Genomic DNA, 18,558 nt, shown 5'->3' with positions numbered 1-18,558 from the left:
ACGAGTGAACCCTGCCTGTTAATATTAATTCTTGTTGGAATATCAATGATCTGTGACAGATTACATACAACAGCTGCATCACTCAGCTTTTTTCTCAATGTACAATTACTAGCCAACCAGTTGATATTCATATCGCCCACAAAAAATACTTCAAAGTTCTTATCAGTTGCATTCTGCAACATATTACATATATTATCCAAATATCCAGCATTTGAACTTGGTGGCCTATAACAACAACATATTAGTATTGGTTTGCAATAGGGAATATGAATTTGCAGCCAAAAGGCCTCCACACCATTCCTACTCAAATCATTTCTGGTTTTAGCTGGAATGTGGTCCTTCAGAAAAAAAGCTGTGCCACCTCCAAATCTATCCCTATCCAGTCTAAATAAGTTGTACCCATGTGTAGAAACTACTGAATCCTCTATTGTATTATCCAAATGTGTTTCAGAAATAGCCATTATGTGGATATCATTGTGCTTTAATACTGAGCTTAACTCATTAGTCTTATTTTTTAAACTGCAGATGTTTAAGTGAGCAAACTTTAAACCTTTTTTGGGTAATTTAATAGACATATGTCAAACAAAACAATCAAAAAATAAAAGTACGTAAAGTAAAATTTAAACAAACATTTCTTGTATCACTTAGTCCATATCAGTACCTTCATTTTGGAGTAGAGGTCGCATGGGAGGGCTCAGCTCTGGTGCTGCAGTTGCTACCACCCCCCCTTTCCCTTGGTGGGTGGACAACCGAGCGATCGTATTTCAGATATGCAATGTCCCCTCTGTCCCAAGCGTCCCTCAGATTAGGCAGTAGCTCCCTTCTTTTCAGAGTAGTCTTCTTTGAGGCTAGTTAGCCTCAAAGAAGCTAGTTAGCCCCTTAGCACTGAAGAAGCTAGTTAGCCCTTTAGAACTGAAGAAGCTAGTTAGCCCTTTAGAACTGAACACAGGATCTGGTAGTCGTACTTGTCTGGTTCAGAAAGATTGGTTCAGATTTTCTAATGTTACAGAAGCAAATGTTTGATTTTACATCAGTTTTTTTATTGTTACTCACGTGTTTCCTTCTGATCTCTCCGAGCTATGATGAGGAAGAGTCTCCGTAAGTAATGTTTAATCGTTCCTGTTCCCGCCTAATGCTCAGCTTTCTCTTTCACCTGAGTAAAATAATAGAGTACAGACACGTTTGAACCCTCGGGCTCTGACATCCAGATAAATTAAAGAGCCACAGCTCAACAAACCCTCAAACAAAGCTTTCACATCTGCAGCCGTCTGGAAACTCCCAACGTCTTGGAAACGTTTTTAATTTTTTATTCAGCTCCTCAGACTCAGAAACAAAGAATGAAGACAAACGACTGAATTCATTCATTTTATTGAGAAATGAGCAGTGATGAGAGGAAACACACGGCTTTTTATACACATAAATAAAACTAAACTAAAAACAGCAACAACTCAAAATCTGTTGAAATGTTGTGACGCAATGTCCTTTATTGTCATTATACAGCGTACTGTGGTGACCCACAATAGTTAGCGTAGTAAAGACATTCACCCAGGTAACAGAGGGCCTGTACCTTTAAGAATTAGAGTTTATACGGTTACTTAGTAACCAGAGAGTTTATGCCGCTTCCTGGTTCTAGAGAGTTTATTGGTCTCCTAACAACCTTACGTTTTCAGTGCATTAATTGTGTGGAGAATAAAGGGACTCAACTCACCTCAGCCTCTGGTCATAATTATTTACATCTCCACAGTACAACGAGATTGGAGAGCTTCTCCTTTTCAGTGCAAAAAACACAAGTATGTACAAAATAGTACAGAGAACGTACTATTTACAAAATATACAGCTAAAGTTAGAATACTAATACAAAAGTAAATATTGAAAATATACAAAATCATAAACTAAACTATTGTTTTTGTTGCAGCAGTGCAAAAAGTGTAGCAGCAATGGTGTAAACGTAGAAGGTTTTTATAATATACAGAAAAGACATAATTGCAGCTAAAGAGTCAATGTAGTCAAGTCTTGTATAGCACATTGTGTTTTACGTGGATTGTTGCATGTGAGAGTTCAGGGTGGTGACGGCTGCCACTGAAAAGGGTGTCAGTCATACATCTGTAGCGCCTCCTGGAGGGTAACAGCTAATACAGCTGAGAACCGGGTGTGACTTGTCCTTGATGATGATGTGAACTCCTTCATACAAAGCTGACAGGCTAGCAACAGTAACTAAGGGTGATGGGGCTTTTGTGGTCCTCTGTGTATGATTGGACTGTTGCCAAAGTTCAGTAATGGAGAAGTTTTTAAAATGAAAACATGAAAATGAGATTGATGCCAATTCCCCCCAAATTTACACGCAAGTACAACCCCTTATTAAGTTCTTTTTTTTTAATGGAGATGGCGAAGGGGGGAGCCGAGAGCCCAGTGCGTTGAGTGTGAGCTAACACTATCGAATGTCCTGAAGTCCTGAAGTTGTCAAAGTTGAGGCGGCATCTTGAAACGAAACTTCCTAATAAAAGCAGCCTCTTGTCTTCTAAATGCAACTGGAAGTGAAGTTGCACGTTCATTACACAGGTCCTGAAACATGTTATGTATCAGACTGGCATTGTGTTTGACCAGTGTGTCGTGTTTTGATTGTGTAGTGTTGGTGTTAGCAGATTTTGTGTTCCCTGCATGTTGTGGGTATCAACAGCAGAATTTGCAGTTCATTGAATTTGTCTCTCTGAAATAGACTAACGTTACCCAGACAGGTGAACTCACGCAGCCACTCCTCACAAAAAAAGAATTTCCTGCCTTTTTTCGCCACGGCTGTTTCCTCACAATTTCAGTCGGATTCATTATCAGGAGCTGTCTTATCCGTCACTCTGGTCCCTTTCACATCGAAAATCCCGACCCGGCTCGACTCGCCTTTGGTGCTTTCAGATCGGTAAAAGTCCCGGTCAGACTTCTCGCTGTGAGAGCTGCTGCCTGTTTGTTCCTCCCTCATCGCTACATTGCAGATAAAGTTGCCGTTTGTTGATGACCTGAACAATGGAAGAGTTAAACCCCCGATCTTTCTAAAGGCTGCTGATATTAGAATAAATCACTGTGTCCTGCACAGAGCCCGAGATAACAGAAGTAACACACTTCCTGATTTTTCCCAGTGTCATACACAGGCTGAAGGCCTTCTTAACCCCTTAAAACCCAAATGATCTCTCCGAGCTATGATGAGGAATCAAATCCTGGATCCAGGTTGGAGGAAGAGTCTCCGTAAGTAATGTTTAATCGTTCCTGTTCCCGCCTAATGCTCAGCTTTCTCTTTCACCTGAGTAAAATAATAGAGTAATAGAGTACATGTTTAAACCCTCGGGCTCTGACATCCAGATAAATTAAAGAGATGCCTCAACAAACCCTCAAACCTGCAGCCGTCTGGAAACTCCCAACGTCGCACAAACGTCATTTCTTTTATTAAGCTCCTCAGAAACAAACAAAGAATGAAGACAAACGACTGAATTCATTCGTTTTATTGAGAAATGAGCAGTGATGAGAAGAGACACAGGTTTTAATACGTGTAGTACAACAATCAATAGACAATCTTTTCACTTAAATCTGCATTTGTGTATATAATTATTAGAATCAAGTTATTCATGAAGAAGTCAATCTTTTTATTCTTAGGAAATATATCAACTGTATCACAACTATGTCGTGGGGGGATTTCCAGTTAGACAGAACAAACCGAGCAGAACCTCCACGAACTGGAACCGCACCCTTTTCAATCCAGGTATGTACGACAAACTTCCTACAACTAAATGCGGTTTTGTAACGGATCAGTATTTACTGTGAAATAGTCGACACAGTCAAGGAAAACCATAGTGTTTTCGTACGCGTCAACCGAGGTCAGTAAGTAGATAATCTATCCAGCGTCCGCTCTGGGCGACCATCGGGTTTGTCACAGTTTTCTATAAATATCCGTCCGTCTCAGGAGGTGGCGCAATAAATCAAACTGTTAACAATACGAATACGAAGAAAAACAAAAATGAATTCTGTTTCTGAATGATGACGTCTACTAAACAGCTACTGTACCAATAATATAATAAGATGTGTGGGTATATATTTATTTATATTCAGTTCGTTTTGTGATTTTTCCTCGTTGCCTTGTTCTGGTGCCGAGAACCAGAACCAGAACTGTTGAGGAGGTCCATTTGGGTCTGAGGAGGAACTCTGAACACACTGAAATAATAACGGCGTGAATCAGGATGGACTAGAGTTAAACAGTTAAATGATCTAGAAGGAAAATTAATGGTCACAGTGTCTTAATTGTTACAGAAAGATGAGTCCTCCTCTTCTCACCCCTCTCTCCTCTTAATCTTATTGCCACTCTTCTTCTTCCTCCTCCTCCTCATCTTCTCCATCATCCTCCTCCTCATCGTCTCCCTCCTCATCTTCCTCATATTCTTCTCCCTCATCTTCCTCATATTCTTCTCCCTCATCTTCCTCATATTCTTCTCCCTCCTCTTCCTCATATTCTTCTTCCTCCTCCTCTTCTCTGTTCAGGAGGTCCCTTTGGGTCTGAGGAGGAATAGTAGCAGCTTGGTAAATGTCTGGTTTATTTGGACTGTTAACTCACCAGCTTCAGCTTCGTATTTGTTGTGTGTAGAATGTGAATCACTCACAACACTGTTCGTCGTCTTAAATCCTGAAGGAGGAAGAAGAAGAGGAATGAGAGGAGTAAGAGAAGTTAATTAATATCCAACAGGAAGTATGACCATCTCGGACGACTTGAAATGAAATGAATCAACTTTTCATAAAATCTTGATTCTCAGTTTGTGTTGATGACTCACTCATTTTCTTTGTCTTCTTCAGTTTGTCCATGAAAGGTCTCAACAGACTCTGGATGTCTTCATCATTCCTGGGAAGTTTCTTCATGATCCCACTGATGGTAGAGATGGATTTCTCTAATCTGTAGTGCTGTACGATCACATCCACCATCTTAACTCTGGACTTTCCATCCTTCTTACTTCGAGGTATCTTTCTGAGAAATGACAGTGTCTTCTCATACTGTGTCTCGTCCAGCTCCTCCAAGATGGACACCAGAGTTTCCTTCCACTTTGTCTCTGAGATCCTGGACATGTCTGACCTGAAGAGAGACCACGGACTCACTGGTCTACGAAACATTCATCAGGAAATACTCTGATTGTATGAAAGTTAGAGGGAAACAATATGCTAAACCACACTATTCTCACTATTATGTCACATCCTGTTTCAATAGCATCAAATTAAAAACTAAAACAAAACTTTGACATGAGACCATTTATCAACCTTATATTAACTATTATGAGAATATTAAGAAAGTTACATATAAAATACGTCCTCCAGACTCACTGGTGTTTGGGTTTAATTAATCCTACGCTCTGCTCCACCTCCACCAGCTACAAGGAAACGTTGGATCATTGACAGCTGAACATTCATCAACGTTATATTAACTACCTAAAATGACAGAATCCTTGAAAAAAACTAACAAATTAAAATTGTGTGTATTTTCCCTGTCTGTAATCCCTGCTCCCCGTGTTGAGTTGCACTGTATAGTGAGCTCAATCCCAACAGCTTCAGACTGCCGCCGCTCCCCTGGTTATTACCTTATCATTTACACATGACTAAAACGTGACAAGTATGTGATGTTCACGAAAAAAAAGTTTCAAATTTTCATGCTGAAAATTCTAAATGTGTCTCACTCATGGACACTAGTGACACTGGATCACTGGTTTGAGGGCCCTATATAGGACACAGAATTTGATCACTAAGGTTTCGGACACCACAACAAAATGGCGTAAGGTGGCGATTTCGGACACGGCCTTAGTGTTTTAGTTTGACCCCGCCCACTAATATGCAGGAGGTGGAGCTTATGTAACCTATACTGCAGCCAGTCACCTACCTTCCTACCAATCACAGCTCTACTTACATTTAAATACTAAAAAGGGACCAATTCAGCTCCTGTTCTTGTTTCAGCTACAACATCAGGATCTGCATCATCTGAACTCAGTAGTATAAACCGCCTGTAACTGTCGTCATACACGTCATCTGATCAATTTACAACTAAATGTCTGAGTCGGAGAAGAGAACTGTTTAGAATCAGAGATATTAACAGGAAAGACATTTTTTAAGAAGCAGCCGTCAATGGTTCTTTGCTCTGATTGGTTGAAGCTCTGTCCCAGCTGATGCAGGTTTTTCTGGTGAATATTCTGGACTGTATATGTCTATGTATTGGTCTGTTAAATAGTAATAATAACCACTTACATAAAACAGCACATTCATTCATTACGTATTTAGAAAGTAAATGTTAAATGCTCGTTAACTACTGGAACCATGTGATGGATCTTATTCTGTTATTCACTGATGTCCTGGTCTGATACAGACGGTGTTAGCTTAAGATTTTTATTTATGTATATTCATATTTCTTTTTATGTTTTATATATTTTTCATACAGTCTGCCTTATTATGCTTTTATTTTTGACTCCTTTTACTCACTGTAATTCACTAAATCTGTTTTTAAAATGTAATAGTTATTTAACTCTTTAACCAGATAGGTACATCTTCTAAATCAGAAACATCCACGTTTTAATAAATAAAAAACAACACTCACTTCTCCTTTTTATCGTCGCTTGTTTTCAAAGTGAAAATGTTTTGCTGAAAGTGTCAGGAACAGGAAACGTCTCATGCACCGTTTAGACGAACCTGGTAGAGACCAACAAGTCAGACTGATAAATGAAATTGTTATAAACTTTCCTGTTCTAAATCTAAATTAGTTCCTAAACTACTCTCTGTTTTCTGCCCAGGTTGATTTAATTTGTAGTTTGTAGATCAGACTGTTGATCCTCGTTCTGTTCACCACCACTCCTCTCCTCCTGAGGACAAAGGTTCAACATATTCCCATCCATCCGAGCTTCTTCTAGAGATAGAATTTACGAGTCTTTGGAGGGAGCCGGATCTTTAGGATCCGTTCATTTCAAAGAGCCATTCACAACACTGGCTCATTTAGCTCATTTTCATTTTTATTCACTTTTAAGAAACCAGCCTGAGGTTAATTAATTTTATCCTGTAAATAATCACAGGGAGGAATGATGGACTGAGATTTGGATCAGAATAATTTGCAACTCAAAAAAGAACATTTTAACAACACAGAATCTCAAAACAATATTTTAAAATTATATAAATTAAATGAAATGTGTACTCTACAATGGACTAGTGAACTGTCCTGAGGTGCATATAGTAACTTTGTAAAAAATTCAAATTAAAATAGAGCTAATGTATATGAAAGAAAAAAAAAGAACGGCTCCCAAACAAACGCGATTTGGTTCCCATCATTCATGTTACTGAGCCGGTCAAAAGATTCGGTTCGTTCATGAACGTCACAACTCTAGCTTCTTCTCTGGAAGGCGGTCATTTTGAACGTGTTTTTTTTTTTTTTTTTTGTCGACAAACATTATACAAACAACTTCCTTATTAATATATAACTACACTACTATGAAACTAATACTATGAACACAAACACACCACCAATCTCTCTACAACAAATCTGCATTTGTGTATATAATATTTTATTAATATTAATCAAGAATTGAGTCTTTTTTTTCTTAAACATATCAATGTTTGTGGCTTTAGGAGACAATAGATCCCGGAGAGATTTCCAGTTGAAAGTGTATTTAGAATATGTGAAACAGAACAGAACCGGCACGAACTGAATCCAGTTGAAGACTTTCATTAAATATAAATACAGTCGTTCTTTAGAACTGAAGACTTGGATAATCTTCTAAAGACTTAAGTCTTCAGTTTCTTGTTTGTTGTGTTAAAGTCTGAGCTGATGGACTGAGAACCCTGACAGACTTTTCTAGTTTTTAACAGATGTTTCTTACGTGTTGTTTACAGATGGAGATCATTTATAGACACGAATCTATCACAGCTCACGTGGATCCATATTTCCCAGAGGAGCTGGTAGTCGTACTTGTCTGTTTCATCAGATTTTCTAATGTTACAGAAACAAATGTTTGATTTTACATCAGTTTTTTATTGTTACTCACGTTGTTCCCTCTGATCTCTCCGAGCTATGATGAGGAATCAAATCCTGGATCCAGGAAGAGGAATGGTCAAAGTACAAATACTATATAGAAATATACACCTCTATACAAACACTTTAAATTCTCATATATTTTACTTTGTCCAAATTCAGTCGTTAATCCACAGAAATCCTCTGAACAATGGCTGAGTCCTTCCTGTTCCCGCCTAATGCTCAGCTTTCACTTTCACCTGAGTAAAACTAATAAAGGGATGTAGTACAGACACGTTTGAACCCTCGGGCTCTGACATGCAGATAAATTAAAGAGCCACAGCTCAACAAACCCTCAAACAAAGCTTTCACATCTGCAGCCGTCTGGAAACTCCCAACGTCTCTTTTTGATTTATTTTACCCAGTTTGTTTCACTCGTCTTTATAGAGTTGTTGTAGTTCAGCCTCATTGGAGGGTTCTCCAGCATCAGCCTCCTTTCTAAGGTCAGGCCACAGCATCTCAGTAGGATCCAGGTCTGGATCCAGGTCTGGACTCTGACTGGGCTCCTCCACAGTCTTCATGTAGTTTGTCTCCATCCATTCAGAGGTTGACTTGCTGCTGTGTTCTGGATCATTGTCCAAGTTCTCTTAAGACAGACGGACGTTCTCCTTCAGGTAGAACCAGAACTCATGGTTCCATTAATCACAGCAAGTCTTCCGGGTCCTGAAGACCAGCACTCTACCAGGACCAGGTTTTACTGCTGCTGTCACTGACTCCAGATGGAGTGGGACAAACACCTTCCAAAACGTTTGTCTCATCGGTTCACAGAGTATTTTCTCAAAAGTCTTGGGGTCCTCCAGATGTTTTCTGGCCTTTATGTTCTTTTAGCTCAGTAGTGGTTCTGGTCTTGAACTCTGATATGAGGCCATGTTAGGCCAGTCTCTTTGTGATGGTGGAGTTATGAACTGTGATAACTACAGCCGTGACCCTCGGCACCCACACTATCACATTGGTTTCTATATTTGAGTTAGCCATATTTTGTTTATGCACATTATACGTTCAATTAAGTTGGTTTATTAGTTTAAGATTAAGTATTGAAATAAATCACACAGGTTTTTGGTTTCATACAACACACTTTATTATTTGACAGTACATTAATTTTCTATTTGAGCATGCAGATTTAGTTAGCTTTTGTACTCTTTGTTTCAGTATTGTTTTCTAATCCTTTTTTGAGTTACCGGTGCTGCTGGTGCTGCTGGTGCTAATGCGTGGATCCTCCAGTTAAAAGGGTCCGCCCCCACAAGCTCGGCCAATTTATAGCATCCCTGATTGGGCCAACCCAAGGGCCGGTGCACCATGGGGGGGAGATTTAGTGCTTTAGTTGTGTTTATTGTTTGCTTTAGACAGTTAGTAATTGTATTTGGTTTGGTTGGATATAGATTGTTTGTTCAAATGAGTTCATTTTTCTGATCTGCTTTGTTCGTAAGTTAGCTTTTGTCTTTTTTGTCCAGTGTTTGAGTTAACCCCTCTAAGTCTGTTGTGTCTTCTGTTAGTTGACTTTTTGTGCAGTTCTGTTAATTTGACCTCTTTTATGGGCCCAGTCCTTATTTTCATTTTCAGAACTTTTTGATATTCTATACTTTGGGTAAATAAAAGCCCCTTTGTTTGAAGTTACTCTTGTCCTCTTTGCCAACTTACTTGGTCTCTCATGTGAACTCTGACCTTAATTGGGCCGGCCTCTCCTGGGAAAGTTCTCCACTGGTCCATGTTTCCTCCATTTGTAGATAATGGTTCTCACTGTGGTTCTCTGGAGTCCCAAAGCTTTAGAAATGGCTTTAGAACCTTTTCCGGACCAAGAACTGAACTCAGGTGATGAACCACAGTTAAGTTATGTTTCAACAGAAGAGAGGAGCAAACAGTTCACCACCATAAAAGACCATAGAGGTCTGGATTTCTTTCTCCTTAATGATAAAAACCTTCATTTAAAAACTGCATGTTGTGTTTACGTATTTTAACTTTGATTTGTTTGATGATCAGAAACATTTAAATGTGACAAACATACGAAAAGAAAAAGAAAGAAATCAAGAAGGAGGAACACTTTAACACCACTAGTTGCATTAACATGCAGAGTTTAATGGAGCTATGCTCTAAGTTCTACTTTCTGACTACAGTCCTTGTCCACGTTTACATGCAGCGCAAGAAAATCTAATAACTGTTCTCCTCCTCCACACTAGGGGGCGATACGTGTCTTTTCAGCGGGATAATACCACGTTAATACGGCCCGATTTCTGGTTGACCTATTACGTGATATAATAAACTAGAGTCGTTCATGTGTCAGACATTTAAACAACAACCAGACGGATAATAGAACATTTTTAAATCTCTTACGTAATGTTTGCGCTACTTCTGGTGCAGGTAAGATCCGCGCTGTCCCTCAGACGGTTCTTCTAGTCGTGTTTATCTTCTTGGATGTTTTTGTTCCGGGGTCACACGCCAGCGCAGCGGTTGTGGAGCATGCGCACACGCATTAAGCATATACATGACGAAGAAAAAAGAATTCCAATGTCATTATCTGTGTGTCTCAATCGGATAATGAGAACTCTGATTTTAATTGGAGTAACTTGTTTACATGCACTTAAGTTCTCCTGTTATAGTCCAATTAAGACAATTTTTTCACGTGCATGTAAACGCACTGACTGTAGTTCTTTAGAAGTGAAGACTCAGATAATCTTCTAAAAACTTAATGAGACGGAACACAATGCTGCCAAGAGGACCAATCACAGCTCTTGTCATAGTACTGTGTCATCTTAACTCAGTAGTATAAACAGCCTGTAACTGTCGTCATACACGTCATCCAACAAACCACAGCGAAGAACAGACTGGTAGAAAGACTCTAATAACTCAGTGCACACATTGAAAGACCTGAGCTTCCTGAGAAATTAGAGTCTAGCCAGGTCCTTCTAGTCCACAGCATCACTGTTGTCCCTCAAGTCCTGCTGGTTGTCCACCTCTTCTTCTTCTCCCTTTTCTTCTTCCCCTCTTATATACTTGTTCCTCCTTTTCCTCTTCGTATTTTTTCCTCCTCCCCTTGCCCCTCTTTCTCCTCTTCTTCTTATTCTTCATATTCTTCTTCCTCTTCTTCATATTCCCCTTCTTCTTCCTCCCCGTCTTCCTCATATTCTTCTCCCTCCTCCCCGTCTTCCTCATATTCTTCTTCCCCTTCTTCTTCCTCCCCATCTTCCTCATATTCTTCTCCCTCCTCTTCCTCATATTCTTCTTCCTTCTCCTCTTCTCTGTTCAGGAGGTCCCTTTGGGTCTGAGGAGGAATAGTAGCAGCATTGTAAATGTCTGGTTTATTTGGACTGTTAACTCACCAGCTTCAGCTTCGTATTTGTTGTGTGTAGAATGTGAATCACTCACAACACTGTTCGTCGTCTTAACTCCTGAAGGAGGAAGAAGAAGAGGAATGAGAGGAGTAAGAGAAGTTAATTAATATCCAACAGGAAGTATGACCATCTCGGACGACTTAAAATGAATCAACTTTTCATAAAATCTTGATTCTCAGTTTGTGTTGATGACTCACTCATTTTCTTTGTCTTCTTCAGTTTGTCCATGAAAGGTCTCAACAGACTCTGGATGTCTTCATCATTCCTGGGAAGTTTCTTCATGATCTCACTGATGGTAGAGATGGATTTCTCTAATCTGTAGTGCTGTACGATCACATCCACCATCTTAACTCTGGACTTTCCATCCTTCTTACTTCGAGGTATCTTTCTGAGAAATGACAGTGTCTTCTCGTACTGTGTCTCGTCCAGCTCCTCCAAGATGGACACCAGAGTTTCCTTCCACTTTGTCTCTGAGATCCTGGACATGTCTGACCTGAAGAGAGACCACGGACTCACTGGTCTACGAAACATTCATCAGGAAATACTCTGATTTTATGAGAATATTAAGAAAGTTACATATAAAATACGTCCTCCAGACTCACTGGTGTTTGGGTTTAATTAATCCTACGCTCTGCTCCACACATGGACACTAGTGACACTGGATCACTGGTTTGAGGGCCCTATATAGGACACAGAATTTGATCACTAAGGTTTCGGACACCACAACAAAATGGCGTAAGGTGGCGATTTCGGACACGGCCTTAGTGTTTTAGTTTGACCCCGCCCACTAATATGCAGGAGGTGGAGCTTATGTAGCCTATACTGCAGCCAGTCACCTACCTTCCTACCAATCACAGCTCTACTTACATTTAAATACTAAAAAAGGACCAATTCAGCTCCTGTTCTTTTTTCAGCTACAACATCAGGATCTGCATCATCTGAACTCAGTAGTATAAACCGCCTGTAACTGTCGTCATACACGTCATCTGATCAATTTACAACTAAATGTCTGAGTCGGAGAAGAGAACTGTTTAGAATCAGAGATATTAGGAAATATACAGGAAAGACATTTTTTAAGAAGCAGCCGTCAATGGTTCTTTGCTCTGATTGGTTGAAGCTCTGTCCCAGCTGATGCAGGTTTTTCTGGTGAATATTCTGGACTGTATATGTCTATGTATTGGTGTTAAATAGTAATAATAACCACTTACATAAAACAGCATTCATTCATCATATTAGAAAGTAAATGTTAAATGCTCGTTAACTACTGGAACCATGTGATGGATCTTATTCTGTTATTTACTGATGTCCTGGTCTGATACGGACGGTGTTAACTTAAGATTTTTATTTATGTATATTCATATGTCTTTTTATGTTTTATATATTTTTCATACAGTCTGCCTTATTATGCTTTTATTTTTGACTCCTTTTACTCACTGTAATTCACTAAATCTGTTTTTAAAATGTAATAGTTATTTAACTCTTTAACCAGATAGGTACATCTTCTAAATCAGAAACATCCACGTTTTAATAAATAAAAAACTACACTCACTTCTCCTTTTTATCGTCGCTTGTTTTCAAAGTGAAAATATTTTGCTGAAAGTGGCAGGAACAGGAAACGTCTCATGCACCGTTTAGACGAACCTGGTAGAGACCAACAAGTTAGACTGATAAATTAAACTCCCTTCACCACCACCCCTCTTCTGAGGATAATGGTTCAGTCCAACATCTTCCCGCCCACACGAAGCTTCTTCTCTGCATGGCGGCCATTTTGAACGTGTATTTGTTTTTTTTATTCGTCAAAACATCATTTATACAAACAACAACTACTTCATTAATATATATAACTACACTAATGTTATGAACCCAAACACACCACCAATCTCTCTCCAACAAACCTGCATGTGTTTATAATATTTTATTATTCTAATCAAATTATTAATCAAGAATTGAATCATTGCAACACATAAACTTGAATATTTTAAAATGACCAGAAATCAATGTTTATGGCTTTATAGGACAATACATTATGGAGAGATTTCCAGCAAACAAAAAGAAGAACCTCCACGAACTGGATGCAGTTGAAGACTTTGATTGGAGTAAATACATTCGTTCTTTAGAACTGAAGACTGGGATGATCCTCTGAAAATTTGTGTCTTCAGTTTTCTTGTTTGTTGTGTTAAAGGCTGAGCTGTTGGACTGAGAACCCTGACAGACTTTTCTAGTTTTAGTTTTTAATAGATGTTGTTTGCAGATGGAGATGATTTATAAAGACATGAATCTATCACAGCTCACGTGGATCCTTCTGATTTCTCCTAGTTACCATGAGGAATCAAATCCTGGATCCAGGAAGAGGAAGAGTCTCTGTAAATAATGTTTCATGTTTCCTGCAGCCGTCTGCAAACTCTCAACATCTCGGAAACGTTTTTCATTTTTTATTCAGCTCCTCAGACTCAGAGACAAAGAATGAAGACAAACGACTGAATTCATTCATTTTATTGAGAAATGAGCAGTGATGAGATGAGACACATTCAACTAAACTAAAAACAGGAACAGCTCAGAATGCATTGAAATATTGTGACACATTTTCCTTTTTTTGGTATTTTTTTTTCAAGTTGACTTTTAAAAGAAATGCCTTTAAAATTCACAAAGAAATAAAACAAACAAAAACAACAAACCATTCATTCTGTAGTATTTACACTTTTAATTTCCTTTCTACTAACATGATTCAGTCAAAAAACAAGAAAAAGCTTTTTATTTATTTGAAATTACTGACACGTTTGTCCTTCACTTCTCTTTCTGGTTCTTTGTTTCATTGATTAAATTTACCCATTTACCATTTTCTTTCTTTAGTTTTAACTTGGTTCATTGTGGACTCCCTTCACCAAGATTCACATGAAAACAAACTTAAAGAAAATATCAGACACGAAGCAGATTAATGTTCGTTACTTCAACTCATTTCATGAATCTGTATCAGAACCTTTACATCTCTGTATCAGCTACTATTCTGATGATCTTACTTCCATTTATTTCTGCTTTTGCTGACAGAGGCATTATTTCCAGAAGCCTTTCTCTAAAGTTGCCACTCAGTCTGAGGCCAAACGCTTTCGCCAGAAGTGAAGACTCCACGACAAGACCAACTATCTGACCGCTGATCTCTGCATCCAGCTCCGTCTCAACCCTGCTGGCATTCACGATCCCAATGATCTGAATGTCGACATCCTGGACGGCAGCGCTCTGCATCTGCACCAAAGAACAGATTAAGACGAAGAGAAGCCAATGAGACACATGAAACAGAAATATGAGACTAAAACGAGTCAGTGTTCAGATCAGAGAGGAGCTCCTCTAGGGTCAAACCAGGATCATGAGTTCAGAAGAGTTTCCATCAGTGAGACTCAGGTCCTGGTTCAGTTTCTATGAATCAGGGATTTGTCTCATGTTTGTGTTGAAGTGTGTGATGACAACAGATGAAAGGAGCTTTGTGAGGAGCTCAGAAAAAGAGTTGTTGTTGCTCATCAGGCTGGAAAAGGTTCCACAACCATCTGTAAAGAGTCTGGAAGCCACAAATAATCCACAGAGAGTCAGACAGATTGAAGACGACTGTTCCCCTCCACAGGAGTGGTCCACCAACAAACATCACTCCATCATAGTGGGAGAGGAACCAGAGGAACCCAGGGGAACTTCTAAGCAGCTAAAGGCCTCTCTCACATTGGCTGATGTTCATGTTGATGAATCCACTCAACAACCAAAGACACTGCTCTCTGTCCACAAAGAACATGTGGGACAATGTTTAGTGGACAGATGAGACCAGAGTTTGACTTGGGAGATGAAATGTAAGTTTATTTCAAAGGTTGAAGGTTAAACATTTACCTTTAAAATCTTGGTGTAGTCCGTTGAGTTCAGGGAGACTGTGTCGTTGTAGCGATTGGTCTTAACGTTGATCACTCTGACGTAGTCTCCAACTGTTTTCCCTCTCAGCTCACTGGTCTCTTTGCCCCAAAGTTTGACTGTGATGGAATCTGATTCGTCATGAATTGTGAATTCCAGCCTCTCTGTCTTTCTCTGTTTATTTTTTATTGAGACGTGTTCGATGGAACCAATCTGAGAAAAAAGAACAGAAGATTCAACCAACTTTTAAACACCTTCACGTTAAACAACTGAAACCAGATATCTAGACTTGATCAAAGTCACCGTTACTCAACTCCTGGAAGTAGACAAAGAGAAACCAATCAGCGATCAGACACATGGAGCACAAATACACTGGTCAAAATACAATGTCTTCCACTCCTTTATCTTTGACTCCAGTGGTTCAATAAGAAGCTTCTCCAGTGTCTCCAGGTTTCTTCCATCCAGTGTTTTTAGTTCAGATCTTGTGTTGATGATGTCAGAGTCTGAGTCTCCAGCTCATCCCAAACATTCTCTCTGGGTTCAGGTCTGGACTCTGGTCTGGTCTCATGCTCCCTCGTGCTTGGACAGGTCTTAAGCCAGTTTTAGTAGTTTCTAGATGTTTCCTCTGCTTGATGCAGCCAATGATTTGACCCTTCTCCACCAGACTAACATCTTCTCCACCAGACTAACATCTTCTTCTCCTCCAGACTAACATCATCTCCTCCACCACCAGACTAACATCTCCTCCACAAGATTAACATATTCTCCACCACCATGGGATGTGGAGGAAATGAGAAGCTCCTCATTGCATCAGTTGGTCTTTAATAACTTGAAGATAATCACCATGAACTAATGATCCACCAGGAGGCACTGGACTATGAGCTTAGTTAGATCCAGGTGGAAACTTTTACTTGGCCTGGTATTGTACAATACTTGTGTATTTGTCAATACAATAAAATTAGCCAGTATCACACATCAATTAACCCTTGAATGATTTGTCTTTAAGGGAATTCAACCGTTCTGTTTGTGCTGCTGAATGTCTGATGGGAACTTACCTCTTCCACAGTTCCTTCAACGCTCACGATCGTCTTGTCGTCATAACTTTTGGCCTTTGCAATGAAGGAAACTGGCTTCTGAGAAATCAGCATCCGAGCTTCCAGCTCCAGATCCTCGGGGATGTTTATGGCGCTCGTCACTGAATAAAGGCTTTGTTTGGTGACTTTCATGAGATCCCCATCCATGATTATGTTTCTGAACATGTAGCAGGTTTTCTCCTGGAATTCCTGGAAGAACTCTTTCCCATAAACCATCACTTTAATGCTGCCTGTGTCGTCAGCCACTCCCAAATAAAAGAAAAACTTCTGCTCCTTGGTTTTTGTCTGATATGTTATCAGACCTGATTTCTGAACCACCTTCCCAGCTATGGCTTTTTGGCCGAGGTCACGGTCGATCTTCAGATCACGGATGGATTTTCTCTGGGAAGAAATCAACATATAGTTTAAAAATGTTATGTTTTCCAGAATGTTTTACATTTCTGCATAAATATGACTCAAAACTCAAAGTCATTTGAATGTTCTTTAATGACCTAAATGAATCCACTCACCCACAACGGAAGTTTTTTCTCCTGGAAAAGAAAAAGTTTGAACTTTAACTAAAGTCAGTATCTAAGACCATGTTGTGTAAATGAGTGTGATCAGAGCTGTTACCTGCACAGGCTGTTGACTCGTTGGTTCGTCTTTAAAACAGGAAACGTTAGTGTTTTTTTTTTATGGTGTTCAGTTTCATTTTAATGTGATGAAACATTTCAAACAGTAAAGACACGTCTTTCATGGTGTTAACTCACCAGCTTCAGCTTCGTCTTCGTAAGCTGAAGAACCTGAATTACTCACAACACGTTTCTTCTTAAATCCTGAAGATGAAGCTTCAACACAGAGTTAAAAGTGTTTATCTGAGTTCAAGAATTAAAACACAGAAGCTTTATATTTAGGTACAAAGGAGAAAAGTAAGACGAAGAAGGAGGAGAAGGAGGAGAAGTTAACAAATACCCAACAGGAAGTATGAATCAACTTTTTTAAAAAAAAAAAAATCTTGATTCTCAGTTTGTGTTGATGACTCACTCATTTTCTTTGTCTTCTTCAGTTTGTCCATGAAAGGTCTCAACAGACTCTGGATGTCTTCATCATTCCTGGGAAGTTTCTTCATGATCCCACTGATGGTATTGATGGATCCCTCTAATCCGTAGTGCTGTACGATCACATCCACCATCTTAAATCTGGACTTTCCATTCTTCACGCTTTGTTTTATCTTTTTGAGATGTGACAGTGTCTTCTCGTACTGTGTCTCGTCCAGCTCCTCCAGGATGGACACCAGAGTGTCCCTCCACTCCCTCTCTGAGATCCTGGACATGTCTCACCTGAAGAGAGACCACAGACTCACTGGTCTACGAAACATTCATCAGGAAATACTCTGATTGTATGAAAGTTAGAGGGAAACAATATGCTAAACCACACTAGTGCTCACTATTATGTCACATCCTGTTTCAATAGCATCAAATTAAAAACTAAAACGAAACTTTGACATAAGACCATTCATCAACCTTATATTAACTACCTAAAATGATACAAGATAAGAAAAATAATACTAATAACAACAACAACAACAACAATAATAATAACAATGATAATCATATAATAATCTACATTTACATAAAGAAGCAAATTATTAAATTAAATATTAAGTAAATGTTAATGGTCATTAACTACTGCAACCATTTGGTTAATCAGGGTTGATTATTATATGTACTTTTCATACAGTCTACCTCACTATACTTTTATTTTTGGCGAGTTTTACTGGCTGTAATTGACTGATTGTTTGTTCCTAAGTCATTTTTAACATTTGATAAATGCATGAAAACTAATACTCACTTTCTCCTCGTGTCGCTTGTTTTCAAGCTGAAATAATTTGCTGAAAGTGGCGGGAAGAGGAAACGTTTCTTGCACCGTTGGGAGAACCTGGTAAAAACCAACTGTTATACAGATAAATGAAACCGTTATAAACCTTCCTTTGATCCAAATTAGTTACTAAACTACTCTCAGTTTTCCGCTTTATTTAGATTTAGATTTATTTAGTTTGTAGATCAGACTGCTGATCCTCGTTCTGTCCCGTCTCTGAGCTGAACTCCTTTACCCACCACCCCCCTCCTCCTGAGGACAATGGTTCAGCCCAACATGTTCGCGCCCACACGGAGCGTCCTCTCTGGAAGGCGGCCATTTCAACGTGTTT

General features: G+C 39.2%; 1 protein-coding gene across 2 annotated transcripts; it reads right to left on the bottom strand.

Moving 5' to 3' along the window:
• Positions 1-13,869: 13,869 nt before the first annotated feature.
• On the bottom strand, positions 13,870-18,478 carry LOC125021491. Of its 2 annotated transcripts, none has more exons than XM_047607588.1 (8): positions 18,201-18,478; positions 17,394-17,716; positions 17,120-17,197; positions 16,983-17,011; positions 16,880-16,900; positions 16,332-16,751; positions 15,259-15,489; positions 13,870-14,631 (listed from the first exon to the last, which is right to left on the bottom strand). In XM_047607588.1, the coding sequence occupies exons 2-8, from the start codon at positions 17,680-17,682 to the stop codon at positions 14,371-14,373; spliced, it is 1,329 nt and encodes a 442-aa protein (XP_047463544.1). In that variant the 5' UTR covers positions 17,683-17,716; positions 18,201-18,478; the 3' UTR covers positions 13,870-14,370. The 2 variants fall into 2 exon arrangements, with proteins under 2 accessions (XP_047463544.1, XP_047463542.1); XM_047607586.1 differs by having other exon boundaries at positions 17,394-17,689.
• Between the last annotated feature and the right edge of the window lie 80 nt (positions 18,479-18,558).

Source organism: Mugil cephalus, chromosome 15, assembly GCF_022458985.1.
Source record: "Mugil cephalus isolate CIBA_MC_2020 chromosome 15, CIBA_Mcephalus_1.1, whole genome shotgun sequence".
In the NCBI taxonomy this organism is placed as follows: Eukaryota; Metazoa; Chordata; class Actinopteri; order Mugiliformes; family Mugilidae; genus Mugil; species Mugil cephalus.
Note: the sequence above shows the minus strand (reverse complement) of the source record. Positions and strands in the feature narration are given on the sequence as shown.

Excerpts from the sequence above, each read along its gene's own strand:
- LOC125021491 (XM_047607588.1), bottom strand. The coding sequence starts at position 17,682 with ATGTCCAGGATCTCAGAGAGGGAGTGGAGGGACACTCTGGTGTCCATC. Across the intron at positions 16,752-16,879 it reads AGAAAAAACTTCCGTTGTGG|AGAAAATCCATCCGTGATCT; the intron begins GTGAGTGGATTC and ends ATTTCTTCCCAG. Across the intron at positions 15,490-16,331 it reads TTGAAGGAACTGTGGAAGAG|ATTGGTTCCATCGAACACGT; the intron begins GTAAGTTCCCAT and ends CTTTTTTCTCAG.